A 26,939-nucleotide genomic window follows, 5' to 3' on the forward strand; every position below is an offset into this window, starting at 1 on the left:
CTTGGGGTCAGCAACCTTTTATAATTAAAGAACCAAACTTCATCAACATTCGGATGAACGGATCAACACAGAGCCACTATTATCAAGTCCATTTGCACAACTGAAAATATACAGTTTAACATTACTTATAAATGATGTTGACTGAAAATCCAAAACATTTCTGCAAACACTGGTTGTCATAAATCCTTTATTAGGAAGTGGCATACACGATCTTTTACAATAGGGATAAAGATACACAGAAGTGCCCTGCATGATTGTTTTAGCGCACTGAGATAAATCTGCACATACTTCACACTGGGGTTACTGGCAACTGTTTGCCTCCACCATTTTTCCTTCTCTAAAGAATCACTAAGAAGCCCTTAAGTCCCATAAAAATCCTTTTCTGCCATTCCCTTCATATACTGGTTATTCTAACATCCCACCAATCCCTCCACTGTCCCTAAACTTTTGGTTCCTCATTTGGCTCTGGAGCCATGAGTTGCAAACACTTCCTTCTGACCGACCTTGGAACCTCATATGGCCTCTACAGCACCCTTTTATTGAGTGGGGAATTCGAAAGTCAAGTCATATTATCTTCCAAATGCGATCTTCCACAATCTCTCTATAACACTGTTTCAGATGTTTCTGAGCAAGTCTGTCCAGGTTCTTCTCCTGAAATCTTAACTGACCCAGGATGGAGAGGGAGGGGAATGTGATACAGCATGTTTTGGGGAAAACAATGACATTTAACAGGGAAGAGAGCACCCCAAAAAGGAACCATAGCCTTAGGAACAGAACACACCCTCAGTGTGTGGTTAAGAGGTATTATGACATCAGCAGACTAAGGGAGCAATCCTAAGCAGGTCTACTTGGAAGAAAGTCACATTTTATTCAGTGGGGCTTACTTCCAGGAAAGTGGAAATACATCCTAAGAGCCAGTGTGGTGTAGTGATTAAGAGCTGTTGACTCTAATCTGGTGAACCAGGTTGATTTTCCCACTCCTCCACATGAAGCCAGCTCGGTGACCTTGGGCCAGTCACAGTTCTCTCTGAACTCTCTCAGTCCCACCTACCTCACAAGGTGTCTCATGTGGGGAGAGGAAGGGAAGGTGACTGTAAGCTGGTTTGATTCTTCTTAACAGGTAGTTGTGAATTTCCTGCATTGTGCAGGGGGTTGGACTTGATGGCCCTGGTGGTCCCTTCCAACTCTATGATTCTATGAAAAGGGAGAGAAAGTCGGCATATAAAAACCAACTCTTCTTCTTCTAATTATCTCCCTTTAATTCTGAACTCCAAAATGACAAGTTGGGCAATTAAAGGCAGGTGACTCCTCCCTAGTGTTGCCAGGTCCCTCTTCACCACCAGTGGCATGGTTTTGGGGCAGAGCCTGAGGAGGGTGGGGTTTGGAGAGGGGAGGGACTTCAATGCCACAGAGTCCAATTGCCAAAGTGGTATTTTCTCCAGGTGAACTAATCTCTATCAGCTGGAGATCAGTTGTAATAGCAGAAGATCTCCAGCTAGTTCCTGGAGGTTGGCAACCCTACTCCTCCCATATACACACACACACACACACACACACACACACACACACACACACAGTGACAGCTGCTGCTTCTTGCATACTATTCATTGGAAACTAGCTTGATGGTAATTTCTACAGAAAACCCAGAAGACAAGAACAGAGTCTTGGTGTTGGCAGAACAGCTGCTTACCTTTCAAGTCAAACCACCATTTAAGGGATGGCCTTTTTGAAGGGAAGAAGAACAATATTGTCACTATTGTTACTCCAGTAACAGCATCTGTGACAAAACTAACAAAAAAGGAGGAATAAACATGTTAAAAGCAGAAAAGGCCATCATTATTCTCAGTATAAGGGGTGGAAGGTAATCAGGATCTGTCAAAGAAGATTTTGAATCAAATGTCAGTAACACCCATGGTTTATTTCTCTGTTTCTCCCTTGTGAATTACAGGCTCAGAATGGGCTACTATTCCAATGCAAAAACTAGCTATAGACCTAAATGAAAATTAAAGAGAACATGAAATCCTTATCTCTTATAAAGACTTATCTCCTGCAATTTGTTTGATTACTGATAGCTTGATTGATGGTATAGGCCCAATGCAGCCATCTCCCTTTGTTAAAAGATCAGAAAGTTATGTCTGCCTAGGACAAAGGGTCTGGCATAAGTTTGCCAGCTCCAGGTTGGGAAATACCTCGTGTTTTTTGGGGCGGAGCCTGAGGAGGTCGGGGTTTGGGAGGGGAGGGACTTCAATGCCATAGAGCCCAATTGCCAAAGGGGCCATTTTCTCCAGGTGAACTGATCTCTATCAGCTGGAGATCAGTTGTCATAGCAGGAAATCTCCAGCTAGTACCTGGAGGTTGGCAACCATAGTATGGGAGAACCCTTGAGCTGACTGCAGAGTTTGGTTAGGAATTATTATCTCTTTGCAACAAACTGAGACACCTACAGGATGAGTTCATTAGACAATCTTTGGTCTTCATTCAGCAGAAACACATAACCTTCTCATTAGCCATTAATTCAACTGTTTTGTTATTTTTTACATACTTGATCCATTTGATCGGGAAGGAAGACAAGAAGTTCCAAAACTGTGTAATTTGGCCTTAACTATATTTATAGATAGTATTCCCAAAACCAAGATTCTGAAGTTGTAGTTGTAGCAATGGTATCACTTCTCTTTTTGTGTGAAATATGCAAGTTAACTGAGAATTCAAGCATTTTTCAACTGTCAATTAACTCTGTTGCTTATAGCGACTCTCATCATGGACAGTTAATTGAAACAGTTACAGAAAAAAAGTTATATTAATTGCTTTTTAATAGAGGTAGGAGTTGAGTTTGTCCTTCTCATCTTGCTATATCAGATGTAAATACATATGCATATGCTGATTGGCTTATTTGCACTTATGTTGATTATCTCATATTTAGTTATGAACCAACCAGTTATCTAGACATGGTGACATGATTATAATAGATAAGATTTAAAGAAAGATAAGATTGATATATTTCTATAAATATGCACTCCTGTGACAAGCAAATCAGATTTCCCTGGCTGGAAGTCTCAGAAGAAGAATAGGTGAGATTTCTTGGATAACCTGGGCTTTTTGATAAACCCCAAAAGTTGAAACCTGATTTGCTTTTAAAAACTATTACTTGCTATAATATGATTAAGGAATGCTAGGAACTTTGATAATTTTAGCACTTATCATCATAGTATTTGTGTGACTAACATTTTCATGCCTGTATTTTCCCCCGTCTTGCTCAAAGAAAGAATATTTTTCTTTTCTTAATAAAAAGGTAAATGTTTCTACAGGTGTTATGTCTGGTTTCCTGGTTAATAGTTCAGAGAACCGAACTCTACCCCCTACCCTTTGGAGTTATCAGAGTTAAAGGTTGTAAAGCACCTGGAGAAGTCTGCTGCGAAACAGTTTTCTATGGGCAAAGCCTTTAAAATTGTTTAGTACAGATTCTCTAATAGGATGCGGGAGAGAATCTCTCATTACAAAGTCACTATGACAAATATTCCACTTGGGAAGACATTCTTATTATTCACATCAAACTGTCACCTTTCTGTGACCAATAAAAAATTAGATTGGCTTTTTCAAGAGATGTATGAACATTTAGTTTATTTAATCCATTCAAGCTGGACGACACTATGAAGGAAACTATGGGCGCTTTCACACATCCTGAATAATGCACTTTCAATTCACTTTAATGATTGTTTGCAAGTGGATTTTGCCATTTCATACAGCTGCAAATAAATAAATAAATCCAGCTGCAAAGTGGATTGAAAGCGGATTGAAAGTGCATTATTCGGCATGTATTATGAAAGCGCCCTAGGTGTAAACATACAAGCCTGAAAGAAATTCCCTATAGCAGGAAAGAAGTATCTTACCCTGGTGTGAACAAGCTTGCCCAGCCTGTGATAAATTTCGGGTCTCTGGAGAACAGCAGGATGGCAAATAAGCAGAAGAGAACAAAAACTGCCTGCTCTGCAAACCTGCATGGGAAGGAAATGCAATGAGTTGTTCATCAGATGTTTTGTTTCCTAAACTGTCTTACAAGTACAACTAGATTCACTGGATGGAACCCTCCATAACATGGCTTTTAGCAGGCTTCCAGCTTGTGAATAAATTATAACCCATGGGTCAACAACGCATCTAGTACTGAAGATCAGAGAGGGAATTTGTGTAGTTATACATTCCAATATCTCAACGATCATGAGCGTGAAATACTTGGATCAGCCATACAACCAAAACAATGAGGATGACTATATACAACTTGATTAATTTTTATAACAAATGAAATAAAAATGTGAGATTTTGTGGGAGGTTTTAAGATACAATGACTAGTGGCATTGTGTCTCTGTTTCTTTCCCTTTTTTTAGAGCAAAAGAAATTCATAATAGCTAATACACTTGTGGGGCAGAAGTTTGGGGGACGGGATGGGAAAAGAATGCAATCTTGTAAGTGAGCACTTACATTGGAACTCATTCAGTTATACTTTATTCTTCCAGGCTTTCTATAGCTAGCAAATTCTAGGACCCAAATAACAAAACATTAGATTTAAGGGCAGCAGAGATGCTGACACCGGGCAGAAGAAACCTGGAGCTGCTAATCAAATTGGCAGTGGCTGGTTTAACGGACTTTCAGTTCTCTTAGCATAGGCTCTTTTGCCTTTGATTCTTACGATGACACTATGCAGAATGCTGGTGAAGGGAGAAGGCTAATTTCCTCATTTAATGCTGGCAGAACAAGTGACTGCTCAAGAAACATTCAAATTAATAATTAGATACTCTGACCTCAAACTGGTGTCAGACTCAATGAGATGAGTCCTGTGACTGTGACAAGCATTTTTCATTGTGGAGTCACACCTGCAGCTGCGGAGTGTGAGTATTGGGATATGCAGTAGGGGGACCAGGAACCTGGTACACCAGCTGAAAAGTTAAACCCTCTCCATCAAGGCAGCTAAACCCTCTCCATCAAGTTAAACCATCTCTATCAGTGCAGGCACTGCTGCAAAACGACCCAGAAAAACCGCTCGGTAGCTCTGAACACAAGTCCCGCTTCTCATCTCCTTTCACCAAACAGCCCATGCAATATTCAAAAGACAAGTGCCAAACATCTGAACCAGCTCCAGGGTTTGTCTGTGTATGGGTGTGCTTTCTCAAATATTAAAAAGATTCAATAACTTTTAATTTCTTTCTCTCTTAACATTTTAAGAAGTCATTAGCACCAGTTGCCTCTGACAAAATGTTAAAGCAAAAGGAATACTCTCCACTGAGAAATGTATTAAACCAAACCCTCTTAATTACTTTTGTGCAACCTGAGCAGAGCTCTATTTTCTCTCTGTAGTGCATTATGTCAACAATAATTTATGAAGTCTTCAGCAGTGCATCATTTGTCTGTGGGATCATTCGTGAACATTTTACTAAAAATATTCAAAACTCAGCGGGCTGGCTAATTAGAGAATTAGTCAGTTCCTTGGTTAAGTAATTTAGAAGGTGTAATTAACCAACACATGCTCAGCTGGGATGATTCAAGTTGATGCGCAATTTGAAATCCACTTTGGAGGCATACTGGAGATAGGCTTCCTCAAGCCACTTTAATGTGAATTGAAAGTCAAAATGCTTGTGAAAAGTAAATCAGTTTGGAGGGGGAGATGTGATTAATCCGTCCCACACCTGCCAATTTTTTCCTACCTCCTCATCACAAGGAGGACATTTTCCCTTTAGTCAGGCTAACTTCTGATCGAAGAAGGTTGGTTTTTATATGCCAACCTTCTCTACCACTTAAGAGAGACTCAAACCGGCTTACAATCTCCTTCCCTTCCCCTCCCCACAACAGACACCCTGTGAGGTAGGTGGGGCTGAGAGAGCTCTGAGAGAGCTGTGACTAGCCCAAGGTCACCCAGCTGGCTTCACTGTGGGGAAAACAAGGTAAAGACACTATGATGGGCATACTACTCCTAGGAACATGACTAAGGAAAGCCCAATACATTGCTGATACAAGCACTACATACATATATATCCCTTAAGATCCCTGTAAGAGAATGAACCAAAGCAAGTATAGATTTTGCTCTCACTGCTACGGTGTATGCAAGAGTAGTAGTTTACTCTTCTTTACAAGAATAAAACTAGCAACGGTCCTGTTGCCAACATGATGTGGTGATTAGAACGTCAAATTAGGATCTGGGAGACATCGGTTTGAATCCCTACTCAGCCATGGAAACTCGCTGGATGACTCACTGGGCCGGTCACACCCTTTCTCAGTCTAACTTACCTCACAAGGTTGTTTTTGTGAGGAGAAAATAGAGGAGGGGAGAACTATTCTGGGTTCTGATTTTTTATCACACTTAGAGCTTGACAGAATAGCGACCATCATGTTTATAAGTTATAGGTCCCATTTTTATCCTGCCTTTTGTCCTGAGAGCTCCGCCATTTTATCCCAACAACAACCTTGCTGAAACATAGTGATGGGCTCAATCAGCTTCATGGCTGAGGGCAAATTCACACTTTCCTCACGCACACACACATACCTCTCCCCCCACCCCATGGTTTTCCTGACCTGAAGCTGCCCAAAAGCTACTATTTATTCAGTTGTGGAAAGTAATGTGTAGTCCATCAGTACACCTATAGCTCCCATCAGGGCAAACAGCGGTTCCCCAGAAGCAGTTTGAGATTGGGAAAACAGCATGAGGGAAAAGAAGCCTCCCTGCATGCTGTGGTCCTGATCCAAAACAGGTCTGTGCATGCCTGGGAATTTTTCAAAGCAGAGAACTCCCACAATACATTTGTCTGAAAAGGTCCAGGGAAGACATATGAATTGGCCCTCTCAGTGAGGATCGGTTCCAACACTCAAGCACTCCACTGGGTCTCTATAACATGCTTTCTGATTTTTGGTTCATGACTCACTCCAGGTGACTCAGAGAGCTTTATGTCTGAGCAAAGAATACGAAGACTGGGTTTTCTCCACCTGAACGCAGCACGCTGTCCACTGAGCTATACTGCCTCTTACCCCATACTGGCCTCTGACTTTGAAATAGCTACTAATGAAACTAGCCAAGGACTGGTTGCCTGTGATGGGAACAAGAAAATTGGATTTTGTCATCATGAACATGACTTACTTGGGCTTTTTCTTGTGGCACTTGGCTGGCCACTTGCAGTTGAATTTAAAGCTAGATGGATGACAAGTCTAACCCAAGCTGGAAACTCTCATGTTTACTTGTCTTCTTATGCTGACTTATTTAGACTATTTTTATCCCACCCTTCATCCAAGGAGCTCAGGGTGGTATACATCGTTTTCCCTTCCTCCACTTTATCCTCAGAACCCTATGAGGTAGGTAAGGCTTAAAGACAGTGATTGGTTCAGGGTCACTCAGCAAACTCCATGGAAGAGTAAGGATCCAAAACCAGATACTTGTCCAACACTCCAACCACTACACCGTGCTGATACACTACTATGCACAACCGTCTCGTGGTAACACTGCTGTCTCTTCCACTGATTTTTTTCACCTCTGGTTTGATTCTGGTATTGTTTTATTTGTGACTTACTTTATTGGACCCAACTTCTGATATTCGTCTCTTATTACGGATTTGGCTTTGGCTTCTGCATCAGCTCTGATGTCTGATTTCTTTGTTCTCCTACCAACATGGGAAGAAAAACAACAACAACAACCTTCTTAGTTCTCGTGTTCTAAGTACATGATGATACGTCCCTATTACTCCATAGAAAAGCTCCTTGTGGAAAAGTTTAAGGTGTTGTGGATAGTTCTGTTATCTTATCAGTGCATTTGTAGGGAAAAGGTTAAGGACCATTCATTTTAGGAGGGACTTTAATCAAATATACAATTCTTTACTCCCCTTGACAGCTATAGCAAAGCGTAAAACACTGTTAAGATTTTGTTGTGCCTGCTATACAAATGAAGCTTTTGAGGACTGATTTCCTGGCAAATGACATATTTTACCAAGCACGACAAAAACAAACTTTCTCTGAACAACCATGTCCCCCTCCCTCCCCAAGAGAATTTTTGGTGTTAAAGAAGATCCCCCATAACAGGCACACCTAGCTTACACACGAGAATCATCTGCCACTCCCATTTTGAGGACAGCATAAAACTTCAAATGCAAAAAGCTATAGCAGAGGAAGAAAGATATAATGAGGCACGTTGCTGCTTCAATTCCATTTTATTAATCAGCAGTTGAATGAGCCCAGAAGAAGTCAGGGGAACAGTGCAGGGGGGGGAGGCCTTTAAAAAAATCTTCACCGAATGCTACCATCCTGATCCAAATCTGTCCTCAGTGTGCCTGAGGAAAAAAATTGCTGGAAATGCCAGACTGAACCCTCAAAGCACATCAGGAGAGCCACTGCCAGTCCGAATAAACAATTCTGAACTAGACCAATGCTCTGACTCAGTATGAGACATCTTCATATGATATGCGAACAACCACAGAAGTTTTTGTTCCAACTCCCTCAGCTTAGGAGTTCAAGAAGCCATGGGAGTTTCACGTCCTGTTACTCACCCTCTTCCACCCACGTTCACAAGGACAAATTCTGTCTCTTTATACCTATGCAAAAGATACCCCATTTTCCACTACCAGGGAAGAAGCCTTTTTGCAACTATCAAAGTTTCTATTTACAAAAATCAATATAAACATAAATCAGGCCAAATTTATCAGAACTGCAATAATTTATCATCTACATGCATCCTCCGTAGTAATAGATGCCTCATTCAGGAAGATGTGAGAAAAAGGGAATTCATCGCTCAAGCATAATCACAAATTGTCTGGTTCATTTACTTTATGTGAAGCACTACGGAATGATAAAATAAAGAATTCTGAGGCAGTAAAGACTGAAATGCTAATGTGTTTCTGTTCATTTTAGTCAGGCTAAACCTCTTAGGTAGGCAACACAAGACTCCGAGGTGCTTTGACTTTTGCTGCTGTCCTATGCATTTTTCTTTCCACTTTGCATGGGTGCATAAGAAAGATAAATCCATCCCAACACTTTTCGTGCTAATAGTGTCATGCCATTAACATACACTTCTGACACTCCCTAGCCTTCCATTAAGCCTGCAAAACTCAATGAGTCCATCAGACATACAGTCTACATTTTGCTTGGGATGCTGTAATAAATATGAAAAGTATTTTGGCAGACTTTTTAAAAAGGGGGGTGAATATGTTTGCAAAAATATTAGCATTTAGTTTTTCTTACCCAGTGATGCTTTAAAAAGTTTTTAATCTCAAGAAAAGGACATCCATTAAAATGCTAATAGGCTACAGGGTTAAACCTTATCTCCCTTGACTGCATGGCCCCAAGGCAAATACACATTGCATTTTATATACAGATGCATCAAATTTTATCTCATCTGTTTAAATTTGAAACCATAAGAAAGCTGATAGATATTGTACTCCAGTGCATAGCATATTGGAATTTTGTCTAGAGGACCTGAATTCAAATCCCTGCTCAGTGATGGACTAGCTGAGTGAACACGTGCAAATATTTGTCTTTGATCAATGTTCTCCAGTTGCTAAAAATGATCTCTTCTATTGAGTCAAGTTTTTATTTTTTTACAGTGCAATCCTTTTTAAAATATATATATATATATATATATTATTTTTAAAGGGTACAAAAGGGAAAAGAAGGAAAGGGGGAATATAACAAATCATTTCAATTCGTATCTGTGCTCAAGATAAACTATTTCTCATTCTTGCCCCCAACTAATATCTATTATTAAAATACCGAATAAAAGCAATAAGGCCCCAAGTAGTTCTGGATGCCGACTCTGGGCACAATCAATCACCTCCCTCCCTTGGAGCAGCCAAGCCGCCTCCCCAGCACCCAATCACAGCCCACCCACCCACCCCAGCCCTACAAAAACCCCAGCCAGGACGGCCCACAACTCATGAGGTAGAGAACGTGGCACAGGATACTGTCTGACAGCTCCCTGCCCTGCAGACTTAGAGTGAACACTGAGGCACCTGGTGGCAGGAAAAGCACAGAGAAAGCATTCAGCACCACTGGGCGAGCACTTTGCACCCAACAGGGAGAGAGAAGTGCACACTCTGTAGCAGACCTCTCTGAGTACCCCAACAAGTACTCCATCTCCTCAGCCAGGACCCAAAGGGGTGACCACGCACTGACAGGTTAACAGGGGACTGTTCCCCCAAACTCCTTCCCTTCCTTCCCTTCACCCGTGCCTGGGAGCCACCCGGGCAATGCCACTTCCTGCACCTGAGCCTGGCAGCCAGTGGGGGCAGCAGGAGCCTCAGATCCCCCACCACCATCTCCCCCCTCACACAAGGGGGTTTGGTGCATTGGGGCTGGGCCGGAATACCTTCCGGGGGAGCGGGCCCAAGCTTTCGGTTCTACACTGAACAGACGGCTCCCAGGCTCCCCCTCGGACAGGACTCTGGGGGGGACGACACCCACCATGCTGAGTGGAGTGGGTAACCACACAATCCTTGACCTCGTTCCCTTGCTGTAGGGATGTAAATGGCAGGCAGGGGTTCATTTTCTGTCACCCAGTGTCCTTTTTGCTCTAAAAATATAATGCCTACCGCACACTTCTTTGAAATGTGGTGTTGGAGGAGAGTGTTACGGATTCCGTGGACTGCCAAAAAAACAAATCAGTGGGTTATAGAGCAAATCAAGCCTGAACTGACCCTAGAAGCTAAAATGACTAAACTGAGGCTGTCGTATTTTGGTCATGTTATGAGTGACAAAAGTCACTGGGAAAGACAGTCATGCTAGGAAAAGTTGAGGGCAGCAGGAAAAGAGGAAGACCCAACAAGAGATGGAATGACTCAATAAAGGAAGCCACGGCCTTCAATTTGCAGGACTGTCTGAGCAGGACTGTCAAAGATAGGACATTTTGGAGGACTTTCATTCATAGGGTCGCCATGAGTCGGAAGCGACTTGATGGCACTTAACACATACACACTGCACACTTCATACATGGTTGGGTCAGCCTTGGGTCTGGCTGTGGTCACATGCAGTTTGACCTGAGTTCACCAGGTTTAGAGTTGGCAGCTTTGGATTGGTTATTTTCTAACTCACTTCAAATCATCACAGTATGCCGAGGCATGGCTTTCACTGAAGAGGCACACCTATGTCTGACTTGTGTCTTTTTGGACTGCAGAGTTCAGATGATTGAATTCTTCTCCATACTGAAAACAAGCAAACAAACAAACCCTTTCTCCTCATAGAAAACGAAATGTCAGCGAGATGGCTTCTAGCCCAGTTTCCTTCCTAATATGCTGTGCACGGTAATTTTCCCCACCTGGTGTGTGTGTGAGAGTGTGTGTGTGAACATTCAATCATGTAAGCTCCCACCTGCAGTCTTGTGGTACAGCCCAAGCAAAGGTGTATCGCTTCAGAAAGGGCCAGCCTCAACAGGATTAGCAGCTCCAATTCAGATATGGCCACAGTGTGGGAGAAGGGAAATTTCAATTTGACCTCCATGCCATTTTCCTAATGCAAATCTCCCCCAGAAGATAAATTTGCCCTTTGTACATTTTCCCAAATAGCAGCAGTAAAACAGTGCAGGAAAAGGGTTAAATCCAAGGAAAATCCCCATTCTCTGTGTCACCACCTCAGTCCAGATCGGGTATTGTTTACATGGCTGCTGTTTACTCTTTGAAGAGCCACCATGTTTAGCTAAAAATAAGACCACTGATATACTTATTCCAAAAGTTCAGAGGAGAGGGTATAGCTCAAAGACACAGACTGAGCAAGGTCCCTGGTTAAATCCCTCCTCGTCTCCAGATAAAAGGATCTGAAGTGTCAACCTGGGGAAAGACGCAGTGCCTTCGAAAGCAGCTTCTAGTGCGGGGCTAATGTGCAGCAATGTTCTGTCACAGCATAAGACCGTTTTGAGCTGTTCTAATGTGCATCTCTCCTCACTTACTGGGGAATTTTTCACGGAGATTTGCTGCTGTTCCGATGCTGATTTGCGTCGGAGTCAAATTTTGGTTATTCACTGCAGATCCGGCTTTTCCCTGATAGAGGTATAAAAGCCGCGTTATGTCAGCGGCAAACCAAACCACTTCTGAGCTGTACTTTCCAGTAGAAGTGTGTTTTGTTGCTCAGATGCCCATGAAAAAATGTTTGCTTCGGTTCCGCTGTCCCTCCCGTGATGTCTCCTTTCTCCTCCCCCAAGAACGGTGATTGGCTGGGGGAGTTTCGCGCTCGGACAAGAATACCGCCCCTTTTTCTGCCTGCCTGCCTAGAGTCCTGGCACTTCTCTCCCTCCGTCCCTGGCGGGTGGGCAGGTGGCACGCCTTCCCCGCCCCTCGCCCGGGATGGGCCTTGGAGCTGGGCCCACACCTCCAAGCCCAGGGGGACGTCGGACGGACGGCTCCAGGGGGAGACCGGCGGGGCCACGCCATGTGCTCCTCGCGTGCTGGGGTGGTGGTGGTGGCAGCTCGGTCTAGGGCAGCTGGACCCGTGGGGGGGATGTTCAAGGGAAAGGGCTGTTGGCCCCTCTACCCCAGAGGGGAGGGGTGATTTTTGAGAAATCGGATGGGAAAAATGTGCATCCTGAGAGCAGAAAACCGAAGGCAAAACTCCCTCCCTTCACTCTTCTGAAGAGGGGTGGCCAGCCTGCTCTGGGTCTCCCTCCTCTCTTTCGATGCACTGTGGCCAGATCATGGCCGGCGCACAAGCCAGGGGACTTCTTTCCTCTGTTCCACGTTTCCTCCCCCCACAATCACCATGCCCCTCTTCCCCAGCAGGGAGGGGGGATTTTTGAGAAATCGGATGGGGAAAATGTGCACCCTGAGAGCTCAGACAAGATGCACTGAGCTCTCGATGCACTGTGGCCAGATCATGGCCAGCACGCAAGCCAGGGGCCTTCTTTCCTCTCCCCCCCCCCGCCATGCACACTGGCTGAATTGGGGCCGGCGCACAAGCCAGGAGCCCTCCTCTCTCTCACGATGCACTGGGGCGGATCATGGCCAGCGCGCAAGCCAGGGGCCTTCTTTCCTCTCCCCCCTCCGCCATGCACACTGGCTGAATCAGGGCCGGCACACAAGCCAGGAGCCCTCCTTTCTCTCACAATGCACTGGGGCCGGATCATGGCCAGCACGCAAGCCAGGGGCCTTCTTTCCTCTCCCCCCCCCCCACCATGCACACTGGCTGGACTGAGGCCGGCGCACAAGCCAGGAGCCCTCCTCTCTCTCACAATGCACTGGCTTTAATGCAAGAGGTTTGCAGTGGCCATTTATGCACTGGAGGTTTTTCCTTGGATTTGCTGCTCTCTAGATGCACCCTTTCCCCATCCAAATTCTCAAAACTCAACAATCAGCCCCCAAGAAGAGTTTTGAGAATTAGGATTGGGAAAATGTGCATCTAGAGAGCGGCAAATCCAAGGCACACCTTGGATCCAAGGCACACCTCTTGGCACATGGATGCAATTCCTGCCCCCCCCCCAATCCTGTCTTTCATTAAAGGGCAATGGGTTCCACACCTATAGAAAATAGAGGGAAGCTTTGAGGAAAGCGCTGCCTTGCCCCCCCCCCCCAAATTTGGAATCTGACTTTTCCAAAAGCAGAACAGAGCGAGGGTGGAAGAAAAATGGAGGAGACCAGAGGGACTGGTGATTGTTTTTTCCACTGAGGCTGGTGAACCGCACAAGGTAATCTGCTGGGCGGAGTTGGGGCGGAATTGGGGGCAGGCATAAACAATGAGCTTGTTGGAAGGGGAGGCCTCCTGCAAAAGGGACAGACCAAACTGTTGTAAAATACAGCGAGCTTTGTTCCCATGAAAAACCAAAACTACAGATAATTGACAGGGATAAATCGCCGCCATGAAAAAAACATTTAAATCGGGTTTTTATTGGTCCATGGCAAAAGAGAAGCAAAATCTACCGTGAAAAATGCCCCACTGACACTGTTCCTCTTCCCCCCAATCTATCTAGCTGAGAAATTGCATTTATATTCTACATTTTCCACGTACCCAAACACTGAGTGGACCATATATCTGATTGACCTAATCATCCAGTTAGTTTTGCAGGTTTGATAAAAGTCAGCGGAAATGACAGAAATGTGTTTTAGCAGCACAGCAACATCTTCCCTGAAAAGTGCTACATCATGTGTGCAGTAAGCAGAAAATATTTTGTTCTATTGTCTGTCATCAGCAGTGCCTTAAGACAAAACGTTCCAAGTGAAGGAGTTGATGGGGAAGGGGGAGGATGTTGTAAATACTCAGATTAGCAAAAGATCTGCAATAAAACCTTGTTACTGCTCAGTGATAGATTAACAAATTGTGTTACAAAATCACTGAAGTTTAATCCTTGTCACGATGTAACACGTTCTGGGCCAAATTTTACAACCACAGACTTTATACCCACAAAGGCAACACAGTGTGAACATTGTGCCTGAAAAAAGACATTGGCAAGTGAATTACCGAACCACAGAGTTCGCATCAGAGATGCCTCCTTGCCCTGATGCACTTAAGTAAGTACAATACTCACAGGTACCAAAAGTTCAGAAATTAAGTTAAGTGGTAGTATAATCAAGACATAATTTTAGGAGGGAAAAACTTTGAATTCTACCCTCATCATGGCAAATTAGGAAGCTCTGTAGACCTCGACAATGTCAAAATACATCACCTAAAGGTCGTTTGTGATTGATTGACTGACTGATTGGTTGGTTAAATAAATAGGATAAAGCAAAGTAAAAAATATGTTCAAATAGCCAACTCAGGGATCAAGGCACCTCTGCAACACCTCTGCAATCCTTTGGATACTTATAAAGGTAAAAGTAAAGGTCTCCTGTGCAAGCACCGGGTCATTTCTGACCCATGGGGTGAAGTCACATCCCGACATTTACTAGGCAGACGTTGTTTTATGGGGTGGTTTGCCAGTGCCTTCCCCAGTCATCTTCCCTTTACCCCCAGCAAGCTGGGTACTCATTTTACCAACCTCAGAAGGATGGAAGGGCTGAGTCAACCTTGAGCCTGCTACCTGAAACCAACTTCCGTTGGGATCGAACTCAGGTCATGAGCAGAGTTTGGACTGCAATACTGCAGCTTACCACTCTGCGCCACAGGGTCCTGGATACTTATAGCACAACCATATTTAGAGTTACTCCAGTCTAAGCCCATTTGTTTCTATACATCTGCCAAGTCCTTATGCTGAAATCTCTCCTTCTTTACTGAACAGAATATGGAATACATAAATTATATCAGTTCTGCCTTTGATCCAGTGTTGTAGTTTCCACCTTATTCACATCTTGTTGTTGTTGTTCATTTTTGAACATGATGCCTCCAAAAACAAATATGGACTTATTAAACATTTAAAGTCTCTTCCAAATTGAAAGGGGGGCACGATGACAGACCTTAGACAGCAATTTACAGAAAATGTATATTCCCCTTGAAAAAGTCCTATATTCTAAGGTACAAGAAGCATGAATGAACTTTTCCGTATGCCAAACTAAATTATGTTCTTTGAAATCCTGACTAAAGTACATAGGTGTTTGTCAGCAGATAATATATGTTATTATTTGGTAATAAAATACTAATGGTATATGATGCCTTCTTAAATATGATATCTTCATATTTGAAGAACAGTCTACAGCAGGGATTCCCAAATTCACTCCTGTGATTTTGATGTTGCAGAAATTTGACCCACTGAGTCCAGGATATGATTGTTTTGTGACCATACCGACAATCATCATGCTTGTTTTGACCTGCATTTGCAGTCCTAAATAAAGACCTGGCTGCGAAACACCAATCTAGGATGCTCCCTCTCTTTCCAATTCAGAGCTTCATTTTTTATTCTGTATTAAAGGGCTAAAGCACTCACTGTTTGAAACGTTTGTTGAAACGTTTTATTGATTCATGATAGCACCTCCCCCCCTCCCTTTGGTGGTGGAATCGTTTCGCTGTCGCTTAATCTATGTGGTTTCCAGAAACGCTTATAAAGCGATCTTTTTCCTTTCTCTGTTTCCCAGACGGCTTCCCCTGAGGTGCAGATAGCTTTAAGACGCTGTTTATTTCCCTGCCCCTCTGCCGTCCACACCCACTGTGTAGCCCATGTCCCCTCCCCTTTCCCTCTGGTGGCCATTTTCTGAGCCTTTTTAAAAAAAAATCCACTTGGAGTAATGTTGGATCATTCCTCTTCTTTTTAAAAAAGGGATCAGGATGTCAAGCATGGTGTTTAAAGCCTGCAAATAAGCGACCCATTCTCCAGCCAGTCTCTTTTGTTTCTGTTGTTACGGAGGAGGCTGTACTTGTTGCTTTTGTTCTGGCCACAGTAGAATGATTATTTCAGTTTCTTCTCTCTTCTCTCCCCACCCAGCCCCCGTTTTCCTCCCGTTGCAATATCCCCAAGGTAAGATGGGAATGATTTCTAGCTTTGAGCAGTCTTTTGTCCCTTTGAGTGTAGCTTTTTTAAAAAAAAATCCTCAGGCACCCAACTGTGCCTAAAGTGAACTAAAAAAAAAAGTTGCTGAGAAATTTGGAGAGCAGTTATGCAAGCTCTCTGAGCAGGGATTCCTCCAGGACAGGGGCTTTGCAGACACACCAGCAACTTTGTGCAGTGTTTATTATAATTAAATGAGTTCTGTGAAGACTGTGGGACTGCAGTTTTCAAACAAAGGTGGCAGTAACGGGAGAGAGCTCCTTGCTTGGTCTTGCATTCTCCCTCGCTCAACCCTGTACAAGTTCTGCCCGGTTTCTCACTCTGCTTGTCCCAATTTGTATGTGCTTGTGGACATTTTTGTAGGGACAGCAGGGAGTCTGAGCGGAGATGCAGTCCCCAGGCTGCAGGCTGCCAGGGTGAAGTTTGCAAAAAATTAAAAAGGGGGGAAGGGGAGCTTGTTGCACATCCATGACATCATAAATTATGCGATGCTCCCCGGGGAAAAGTGCAGACAGGCAGTTGTAAATACAGCGATGAATTTAGCCAAGGTGTGTGGGGGAAATCTGACTGCACAGCCAAACCAAATAGTTCGACCACACTAATAATTTGGAGTAAATTAATGGTGCAGTAAGCCTCTTAGTTTGTTTTGGGGAACAAATAAAATGTCCTCCATAAAAATAGGCTACTTCCAAATACAAGAGTAAATCTCTCTTGTATTCACTGTATGAAGATTTCTCTCACTCTCTAGGCAGGTCCCCAGCTTGTGCACCAGTGAGAAGTGAGTTGCAGGTTCCCCTCCAATTTGGATCAGGACCACAGCATGCATGGGGAAGCTGTTCTTTCCCGTAGCATTTTCCCAACCTGAAATAATTGCCATCATATGACTTGGCCCATTGGAATAACCAATGTGTATCCCAGGTACTTACAGGTTAGTCCCATGGGCAAAACAGCTCCCCTTCCACACCATACTATTTCAGGTCAAGAAAATCTGTTTGTGAATTGGGCAATTACTTTGACCACAGTTAGAATTACAAGTAAGTTACACAAATAAGTCAGACAAAAAAGGTACCTTAAGGTGATGCATCCATATAGGAAGGAGATCCAAAGCCATCCAAAAAACAGAAAAAGCACCATTAAGGGAAATGCAAACACAAACCAAGAGCCAAAGTTGACAACATCGCATTCTGGAAAAAAGCTTTGAGAAGAAGAAAGACCAATTAATATATAAATGGGGGTGGGGAGAGAGAAAATGTTACATATGCAACTAAGGTCAATGTAGTATACAAAAATTCCAGATATGAATTTTTAACCATCTCCCTAATAAAAAACATCCAAGTTAGCCAAAATGTCTATTGGTTGACTGACACAATATTCTGGCATGAATGACCTACATATTCAGAAAGTCACTTATATTTGTATGCGCGAGCATGCACACACGCATCCTGTATACGCAATGAGCTGGATCCAGCAAAAATTTCTACTGATGGAAGAGGTGATTTTTGTCAATTCCCCACTCCTGCAGCAGACGTCCAACTCTTCAGGGAGCAGGAGGAAATAGCAAAATCACCTCAGTGACAGATATTCCTTTAGCCAGCAAAGGTTTTACACAGTATCTAACCCAATGTGTACACCATAAAAAAAAGGATAGACAGCTATCCACATTCATACACATGTGTATTCTGGATCATATATACAGCTATTAAAAGAGTGCACAAGAGCCCAAGACTCATTCATGTGCTCCATCGTATGCAGAACCTACAAACTGCCAGAGAGAATTGTTGGCCTGGCCTTGAACATATAAGAACCCTAGAGCTACTCCACCAAAAACCACCCTAAAGCAGTACTTCCATCTCTACCTAGCACTGTTCCACCTTCCCTCCAATAGTCCTCTAGGAGATGTCTCCCCTCCCGCCCCATCCACAAGTCACCCTGAGGCTGTCATTGTCACTTCCTCTGCTCTCAAAAGAATGCAAAATAGGCAAAAAGCAAATTCCCACTGAATCGCAACAATGTATTAACTACAAAGGTCTTCTTTGTCCACACTGCCCAGCCCCACATTTTTACCAGTTAAGAGCCTGAGTCACACTTTGGCAACTCCTGGCCTTGGCAGTGCCAGGGCATCCATCCCATCCCCCATACCTCTTTAGCTGCCCCAAAAGAAGGAGGTTTGGTGCCGTTCCAGTCAGTGTTGCTGTCCCACCAATACTGGCGGAGTAAGGAATGGAAATAAGGAAACCTTTCCAAACGTTAGTCTTGTATTCTTCTTCCTTCCTTAAGTCTGAGGAAACGTCAATGGTCACCTTCTTCTCTGTCAAGTCATTTCTTTAAAACATTCCAAAACACAATTCTTGAAACTTGTTGTTCCCTTGTGTGGGTGCTGTTTCTTTCTTTGGTGTTGCTTTCACAGCTAAAACTTCCACTGTGCTGTTTTTGCCAAAAATACCACCAAGGGATTTTCTATAAATCTACTCTGCTCAGGGTTTGAAAGTGGTAGATTCAAAACCAGGCCCAATGAATGACTTTTGTTTAGATGTCTATTTTAAACGGGCGACACTATAGTGTTTCATGTGCAAGGCTGAAATCAGTTTGTTTGGTTTGAATGTAAAACATATAATGGCTCTATTCATTTTCTGTTCCTTTTTTACCAAGTATTAATAACAGGATACCAAATTCAGGAGAGGCTGAATGGCATTTTCAGTGCCACGTGTGAAAAGTTCCACTAGGGTTTCCAGGTCCCTCTTTGCCACTGGCAGGAAGTTTTTGGGGTGGAGCCTGAGGAGGGCAGGGTTTGGGGAGGGGAGGGACTTCAATGTCATCGAGTCCAATTGCCAAGGCGGCCATTTTCTCCAGGTGAACTGATCTCTATCTGCTGGAGATCAGTTGTAATAGCAGGAGATCTCCAGCTGCTACCTGGAGGTTGGCAACCCTAAATTCCACCCTTCAGATATATGTATCTGAATTTAAAATGGCTCTGTTCTTGCTTTCTGTCTTGCATAACACAAGTGAAACACCCCAAAGTTTTTTAAAAACATTGTTAGAATCAATTGTGAAAATGCTCGTGAACATTGTCTTGGAAAATATGTCTATAAGTCCCACTTTGTTTAGTAGACATAAGAATACATGAAAAGCCATGCTGGATCAGACCAAGGCCCATCAAATCCAGCAGTCTGTTCACACAGTGGCCAACCAGGTGCCTCTAGGAAGCCCACAAGCAAGATGACTGCAGCAGCACCATCCTGCCTGTGTTCCACAGCACCCAAGGTAATAGGCATGCTCCACTGATCCTGGAGAGAATAGATGTGCATCATGACTAGTGGCCATGGGTAGCCCTCTCCTCCATGAACATGTCCACTCCCCTCTCAAAGCCTTCCAAGTTGGCAGCCATCACCACATCCTGGGGCAGATACATTTAAAATGAATGGGATGGGTACCTGACACAGAAAGGCAGTATAAGAATTAATTAAAATATTTTTTTTAAAAAAGAACAGCCTCAGTTTCACCCTCCATATACTGGTGTGGTATAGTTTCTGTTCAAATAGGCAAGATTGATTGCCCGTACATGCCTCCCCCCTTTGTAGAATGGCCTGCCTGAGGTGGTCAGGAACGTTTCCATGCTTCTGCCTTTCTATAAACTGTGTAAAATAGAATTGTTCAGGAGGGCATTTTTATAAAGGTAATAGGGCTATTTTCTAATGGAAAGATTTGAGAAGGCACTTTTATAAAAGGAACAGGACTATGAACTGTATTACTGAGTTTGGTATGTATTATCTGTTTGCAGTATGCATTATCCTGCTCTCACTCTGTTTTCTACTTCTGTAATACCATTTTCTTGGGATGTGGAACAGTATAGCCCGATCTTGTCAGATCTCGGAAGCTAAGCTGGGTTGGTACTTGGAAGGGAGACCTCCAAATTAGATTCTGCAGAGGAAGGCAATGGCAAACCACCTCTGCTTAATCATTTGCCTAGAAAACCCCACCAGGAGTCATTATAAGGCAGCTACGACTTGATAGCACTTTACATACACACACAATACCATTTTCTGCCTTGTTTAATGTATTATGTCTAATACTTTATGCTTTGATTCAGATTGTTGTAATCCTAGTCCTATTACATTGCTTTTTAGATGTTTTGCCCCATTTATTGCACCGACCTTGAATAATCCACCTTGAGTCTCAGTGAGAAAGGCAGACTATAAATACAGTAAATAAATACACTCTCCAACACAACCAATAATGATAACTTACTCATCAACATTGGTGAGAAGCTGCATCTCGGTTGACACCGTGTGAAGTTTATTATTTTGCAGGGAAGCTGGAAGAGAAAGCATTTCAAAGAACTTTGAAATACAGAAAAATGCTCCCTAGGCTAGACCATATCTATAAAATTAGGCGATTGCTATTTTTTGTTTAAAATGGTGTTAAATCTCAGCCATTGGGAATAATTAAAGTATCACCTAAAACACAATTAAATCAATTCATGCATTCAACTACAAGTAATCAAGAAACCACAGAGGTAATGGGAGCCAAGTGTTTTTGAGATGGGCTGCTATGAAGCTGCCTTGTATAATCAGCCTAGTGATGAATCTGGCTCAATACTGTATCTAAACTAGCAGGAGTTCTCCAGGGTCTCTGGCAGAGTAGGGTCTTTCCCAACACCTGCTGGTTATGATTTCCTGACAATACAAGCGCAATCCTCTGCAGAGTTACTCCAATCTAAGCCCACTGAAATCAGTGGACTTAGCCTGGAGTAACTCTGCAGAGGATTGCACTGTAAATGTAGAGCCTTTTGCACTTGAAGTACATATTCTTAATCACTGAGCCATAAACTCGCCTTGTGAATGCTGACAATCCCCAACAAATTCTTTGAATGTCTGAATACTTGGGGACACCTTAGTGAAAGGAGACATTGTGAGTTTCCATTCATACAGGTCCAAACATGAGGAAATATAATTCTGTGAATATCTTATAATAGATACACATGTTCTCATTTTCCAAACATGTGCCAAGAAATGTTGACGGGTCACTTTTAGTCATCTGTCCTTAGCGTATCTCAGAATTTTTAGATATCCAAAAAATGAATCCAGGACTGATATCTTGACATTTGCCTGTGAATTGGTCAATTTTTCACAGCTTCTTATAGACTAGAATGAGTCCCTCTACCACAAAGGAATTTGAGGGTCCATCGCTCAGTGGTAGAACATTTTCTGGGCATGCAGAAAGTCCCAGGTTCAGTCCCTGGCATCTCCAATTAAACGTTTTCAGGTAGCAGGTGATGTGAAAGACTTCTGAGACCCTGGAGAAATGCTTCCAGTCTGAGTAGACAATACTGGCTTTGATGGTCTGATTCAGCATAGGCAGATTCATGTATATTTGTTCCCAAAACTATGGCTTGGTTCTGCTTCTGCTGTGCCCTTTTCTTTTGCTGAGGTGCAATGCTTGTTCCTGCACTTCTACTCATGCAAGACCAATGTCTTTCAATGAACTGAATACTACCTAGTGCCCAAGGAACGCAATATGCAGTGAAGGGCTGCCTCCACGATGAAGAGGGACACCAGTGCAAATAAGGCTTAGGCTCCAAGCCTATGGGCCAAAACAGTTGCGATGTCAAAAGCAAGAACCCACAGATCAATCCTGATGTTTTCGTAACCATTCGGTTGTTTTGGCCCGTGTTCCTGTTTGGCTCTATATGCAGACTTATGAGCCGTCTGTCTCTGGGATTCTCTTAATGTCGGATTGCTCCATCACTGGTTTGTTGCTTTTGTTCTGCTGTGGGCATTGAGACTGCACTGCAGTGTTCCACATTACCAACTTCATGGTTTAGTGGCTCGTCTCTCAACCCTGGTCACCTCATTAATCAATATCTTTTGATTCTCCCTCCCTTACCCTTTTCTGTCAAATTCAAGGGTGACTTTATACTTTAAGGGCATTTTTGTGCCTTTAACTTGTATCCGCATTTTATTTTGCCCTCAAAGGAGATTCTTTTGTCACACAGTGTTCTGCTACATTTCCAGGCTTGACAGAAATATTGTGAGATTTTAGTATGCAGAGAATAGAATAGATACAGTTGCCATTTTTGTCTGTTTATAGCATTTCAGCATATGCTTAGCAGCCTTCAGTTAAATCACATATGGAATTATCTGGGGTTTCTTTAATTATTATTTTAAGTGGCAGTGCTACGGCTCGGTAATAGAGCATCTGAATGCAGAAGTTCAATCCCTGGCATGTCCAATTAAAAGAATCAAGTAGTAGGTGATGTGAAAGCCCTCTTCTTGAAACCCTGGAGTTCCATTGTCAGAGTAGACAATATTGAACTTGTTAGACCAACGGTTTGACTCCATATAGGGCAGCATTATGAGTTCATTTGTATTTTTAAAAAAATGAAATTATCTTTTTCTCTTGAATGCAGTATATTGGTGAGTTTCATCACCTGTAAACTGTGTCTGGGATCACTAAACATTGGAATGCCCTGTTGCTTGGAATGAATGCTATTTGGACCAAGATTCCCCTGTGAGAATGTTGACTATTCTTACCCAATTCCGCACATTAAGAAATTACAAGAAAAGTAAATCATGGTCAAAGTCTATGGAGTTGCTCCCCTTACCGTAAAAGGCATGAAAGCGTATACTGCTCACTGATCCATTGACTTTTGCAGTGTCGTGTTTTACATTTCACTTATTCATCAGTACAATGCTCAGTGAAGCAATACAAATGAGGTTCACTTCCATGAACCCAGTAATAAATTGGGAAACACTGGAAGGAAGAATACGAATGCATTGGCAACCAAGTTAGTCTCCCTGCTCTCCAACTTACTGAAATTATTCAAGTCTTTGGTTGTGCACAGACTACTGTCTGTCAAAAACATTAAAGGTGGTATATAGCCGTTGCTTGTAGTACAGGCATTGTATCCAGAAAAATCCACACGGATGTGCAAAGCGCTTCTCCTCATTCACAAGGGTGCAATCAATGTTACCTTGCAGTAGCAGCCCCGCCCACTTAATAGAATGCTGCTTCAAAAGATCTTCTGACCTTTCAAGGTAGCTTTTCACCCCCACCAGGAACAAAATCTCAAAAGGTTTGGGGACTACAATGGGAAGTCCCATTCCGTAAGCCTCTCTCCATTCACAGTACCAGTACTTTGAATCCAACCCATTTAGCATTCTTAGAAAGAGGAAAGGCAGGGAAAAGAAAACCATTCCTGGTTTTGGTAGCCTGCCCCAATGTGTTACTTTTGTCACATCCCCTCTATTTGTCACAAGAAAGCAGAATATCTTGCTTTAAATTGCACGTGCAGCTCTTCAGGGCTGCAGTTTGCAACAGATGACACCAAATTTCAATGTAAAATTGATTTCAGACTTATGAGTTATTGGGAAACAAAACAAAATTATGAAACATCCTAATTTCAGGATGGAAGAAAGGAGGCTACTGCCTGGCAAGCAATTTATTTATCGCTTAATTAAAAAAGAATTTCTAGGCTGAAATGTAACCAAAATTACCCAGGTGAAACACGCTTCCTTAGTGCCATAAAATTATTGTGAGCAATTGTCATGCCTCTCTTATACTGCAGTCCTAAGCCATTAAACCCATCTAAGCCGCTGGCTTCAATGGATTTAGGAGGATGTAACTCTGCTGAGAATTAGACTGCTAGAATATCACCATCCAAACACAATTTGAGTCCAGCAATACCTTACAGACCAGCAAACAATTTCCAAGGTGTAAGCTTTCAAGATTCAAAGCTTACTTCCTCTTGCATATGGTATTCCTCTTGCATGAGTCAAGAATCAATTATTCAAAATGCAGAGAAACTATATTTGAATGGGGTGCACATAACGAAGTACAGTTGGATGTGTTACCCCATCTATTCTTGTTGCTTGTAGATACTTTATGTGAACACATTTTTGCTCAATCCAGTTTGCTATATTTGTCCCACCCAGTGTTGTTATTTTTTGCTCAATCTAACCCCAATTCCCTTCCTCACTACAGCCCCTACCCTACATAGCTTTTATCAATGCAGACCAATGATCCACAGCATAGCCTTTTTGGGTGATCAAAGGGAACCTCTGCCTCCCTTTTTCACCAACCAAGAATGCTGGCAGTATCCAGCCCATGAATACATGTGAACACATGAAGCTGCCTAATACTGAGTCCGACCCTTGGTATATCAAGGTCAGTATTGTCCACTCTGACTGGCAGCAGCTCTCCACGATCTCAGGAAGAGGACTTTCATATCACCTGCTAGCTCAGCCTCTTAACTGGAGAGGCTGGAGATTAAACCTGGGATGTTCTGTATGCAACGCAGATGCTCTACCACTAGGTTTGAACTTTGATGGAATTGTAAGCTCAACTTGCGATAGGCTTGTGGTGCGGTGGAGGGGCAAATCCTCCCCAATTCTGTACTAATTCCAATGAAACAATTTTAATGGGACATTTTTAAGGTGAGTACTCAAAACTGCTGTTGAAATACTAGGCAACAGTAATGTTCCAGCACTATACATGCTAGTAAGTGGGATGTTACAAGGATTCCATGCGACATCTCAACTACTGGTAGGTTTCCATTTTGCCATTAAAATGTCATAACATTTGTAGTGAACACTGAAATGATCCTATCTGACTTACCTTGGTTTTCCTCATTCTCCCTGCTAGATATTTCTCTCTCTCCAAAGAGACTCTTAAGAACTGCTGTTGCGATTGGTAGCATCATGGCTGTTGAGGCTGTGTTACTTAGCCACATAGACAGGAAGGAAGTTGTCAGCATCATTCCTAAAATGAGCCTAGAAGGAAGAGGAAGAGGAAGAGGAAGAGGAAGAGAAAGAGAAAGAGAAAGAGAAAGAGAAAGAGAAAGAGAAAGAGAAAGAGAAAGAGAAAGAGAAAGAGAAAGAGAAAGAGAGAAAGAGAAAGAGAGAAAGAAAGAGAGAAAGAAAGAAAGAAAGAAAGAAAGAAAGAAAGAAAGAAAGAAAGAAAGAAAGAAAGAAAGAAAGAAAGAAAGAAAGAAAGAAAGAAAGAAAGAAAGAAAGAAAGAAAGAAAGAAAGTTTTACAAGACCATGTTTGGGGAGTTTTTCCCAGTCACATACCAAAGCCTTATGATTAATCAGAACAAAGCTGTCTCTGGCTATACTCCCTAAGACGTCCAAGCCTATACAACTGGGATCAGTATTAATCAGATTCCAACAATGTTGAAGTATCTACATTTCTCCTCTTTCACTAGTCCAGAGGGGGGAAAGTAGGGATTTTTCACTAGATTAATACAAATGCAATTTCTTGTTTCTGTAGCTCCCCACTTGTATGAATCTAATCATGCATTGTGGTCTAATCGGTGCTTGACAGCCTCCTATTCACTCAGTTCCAAGCAGGCAGCAAAAACAGAAGGCGTATTATGATTCAGAATGAGGTTCACACTGATGTTGAACCATACTAGACATAGTCCCACATGTGCATTCCCCCCAGCCCACCATCAGTCACTGTATCTAGTCCTCATACAGTAGTGAGATATCTAGCAGTAACTTTTTCTTTTCTTTTTTTAGACAATTCTGGGTAGTTGTACACTTCACCACTGAAGAAGTGAGTCTTCAATGACTCATTGAACACAAGAAGGGCTGCAGCTCCATTGCAGAGCATCTGCTTGGCATGGAGAAGATTGTAGGTTTATTCCTAGCACCTCCAGTTAAAAGGAGTAGGAAACAAGTGATGTGAAAGGCTTCCACCTGGGACCATGGAATGCTCCTGCCAATCAGAAAGGGCAATACTAAGTTTGATAGAGCAATGGTCTGTCTCAGCATAAGGCAGAGTCAAGCATTCAGAAGATTCACAGTAGACACAATTGTTGCCAAAACAAAAACAAAAAAGGGAGTGTCCTTGTTTATGTTGGCAACTTTTTAATAGGAGCACTCCTACACTTGAGTAGTATGTTCACACGAGCTCTAAAACATACATATGGATGTAAGTGCAACCAAGTCTTGACTGACTTATGGTGACCCCAGCAAGGGGCTTTCAAGGCTAGTGAGAAGCAGAGGTGGTTTGCCCTTGGCTTCCTCTGCAGTCTTCCTTTGGTGGTCTCCACATACTAACAAGCTGTTTCCGAGAGCTGACAACATCAGACTACATCATGCCACCTTCCCTCCCCTCTAACACATACTCAGAAATAATTTGAAAAAAACAACAATAAAATAGAATTTGAACTGGCATCACGAGTCAGCGTGCTCAAGCACCTGCCAAGCCTCACAACGGGCAAGGGGCCTGTCCCCATCTGGAGACAATGGGTGGCTCTCCTATTTGCCAATGGAAGAAGTGCATGGAGGAAACAGAGCACAAGATAAACATGCTCTGCTTAGGGTTGCCGACCTCCAGGTAGGGCCTGGAGGTTTCCCAGAACTGCAACCAACCTCCAGATTACAGAGATCGGTTCCCCTGAAAGAAATGGCAGCTTCATAGGGTAAACTCCATGGAATTACATCCCTGCTGACTTCCCTCCCTTCCTGAAACACCATCCTCCCCAGGGCACCACCCTCCGATCTCTGAGAATTTCCCAAGCCACAGTTGGCAGCCCCAGCTATGCTGCTTTTTACGGGAATCCAGAGTCACTTACAACAT

The 26,939-nt window shown here is 43.0% G+C and overlaps 1 protein-coding gene across 1 annotated transcript in view; it reads right to left on the reverse strand.

Moving 5' to 3' along the window:
• SLC13A3 (solute carrier family 13 member 3) overlaps positions 1-26,939 on the reverse strand; it is a 64,683-nt gene that overhangs the window by 12,489 nt on the left and 25,255 nt on the right. The window contains exons 3-9 of the mRNA XM_056845016.1: positions 24,968-25,122; positions 20,600-20,666; positions 18,494-18,676; positions 17,424-17,549; positions 7,545-7,634; positions 3,888-3,992; positions 1,691-1,788 (exon numbers count right to left, since the gene is read on the reverse strand). Of these exons, the coding sequence (XP_056700994.1) occupies positions 1,691-1,788; positions 3,888-3,992; positions 7,545-7,634; positions 17,424-17,549; positions 18,494-18,676; positions 20,600-20,666; positions 24,968-25,122 (824 nt within the window). The remainder of the gene's footprint in view (positions 1-1,690; positions 1,789-3,887; positions 3,993-7,544; positions 7,635-17,423; positions 17,550-18,493; positions 18,677-20,599; positions 20,667-24,967; positions 25,123-26,939) is intronic.

The sequence above is a fragment of the Euleptes europaea genome, chromosome 2 (genome assembly GCF_029931775.1).
Source record: "Euleptes europaea isolate rEulEur1 chromosome 2, rEulEur1.hap1, whole genome shotgun sequence".
NCBI classification, from domain to species: Eukaryota; Metazoa; Chordata; class Lepidosauria; order Squamata; family Sphaerodactylidae; genus Euleptes; species Euleptes europaea.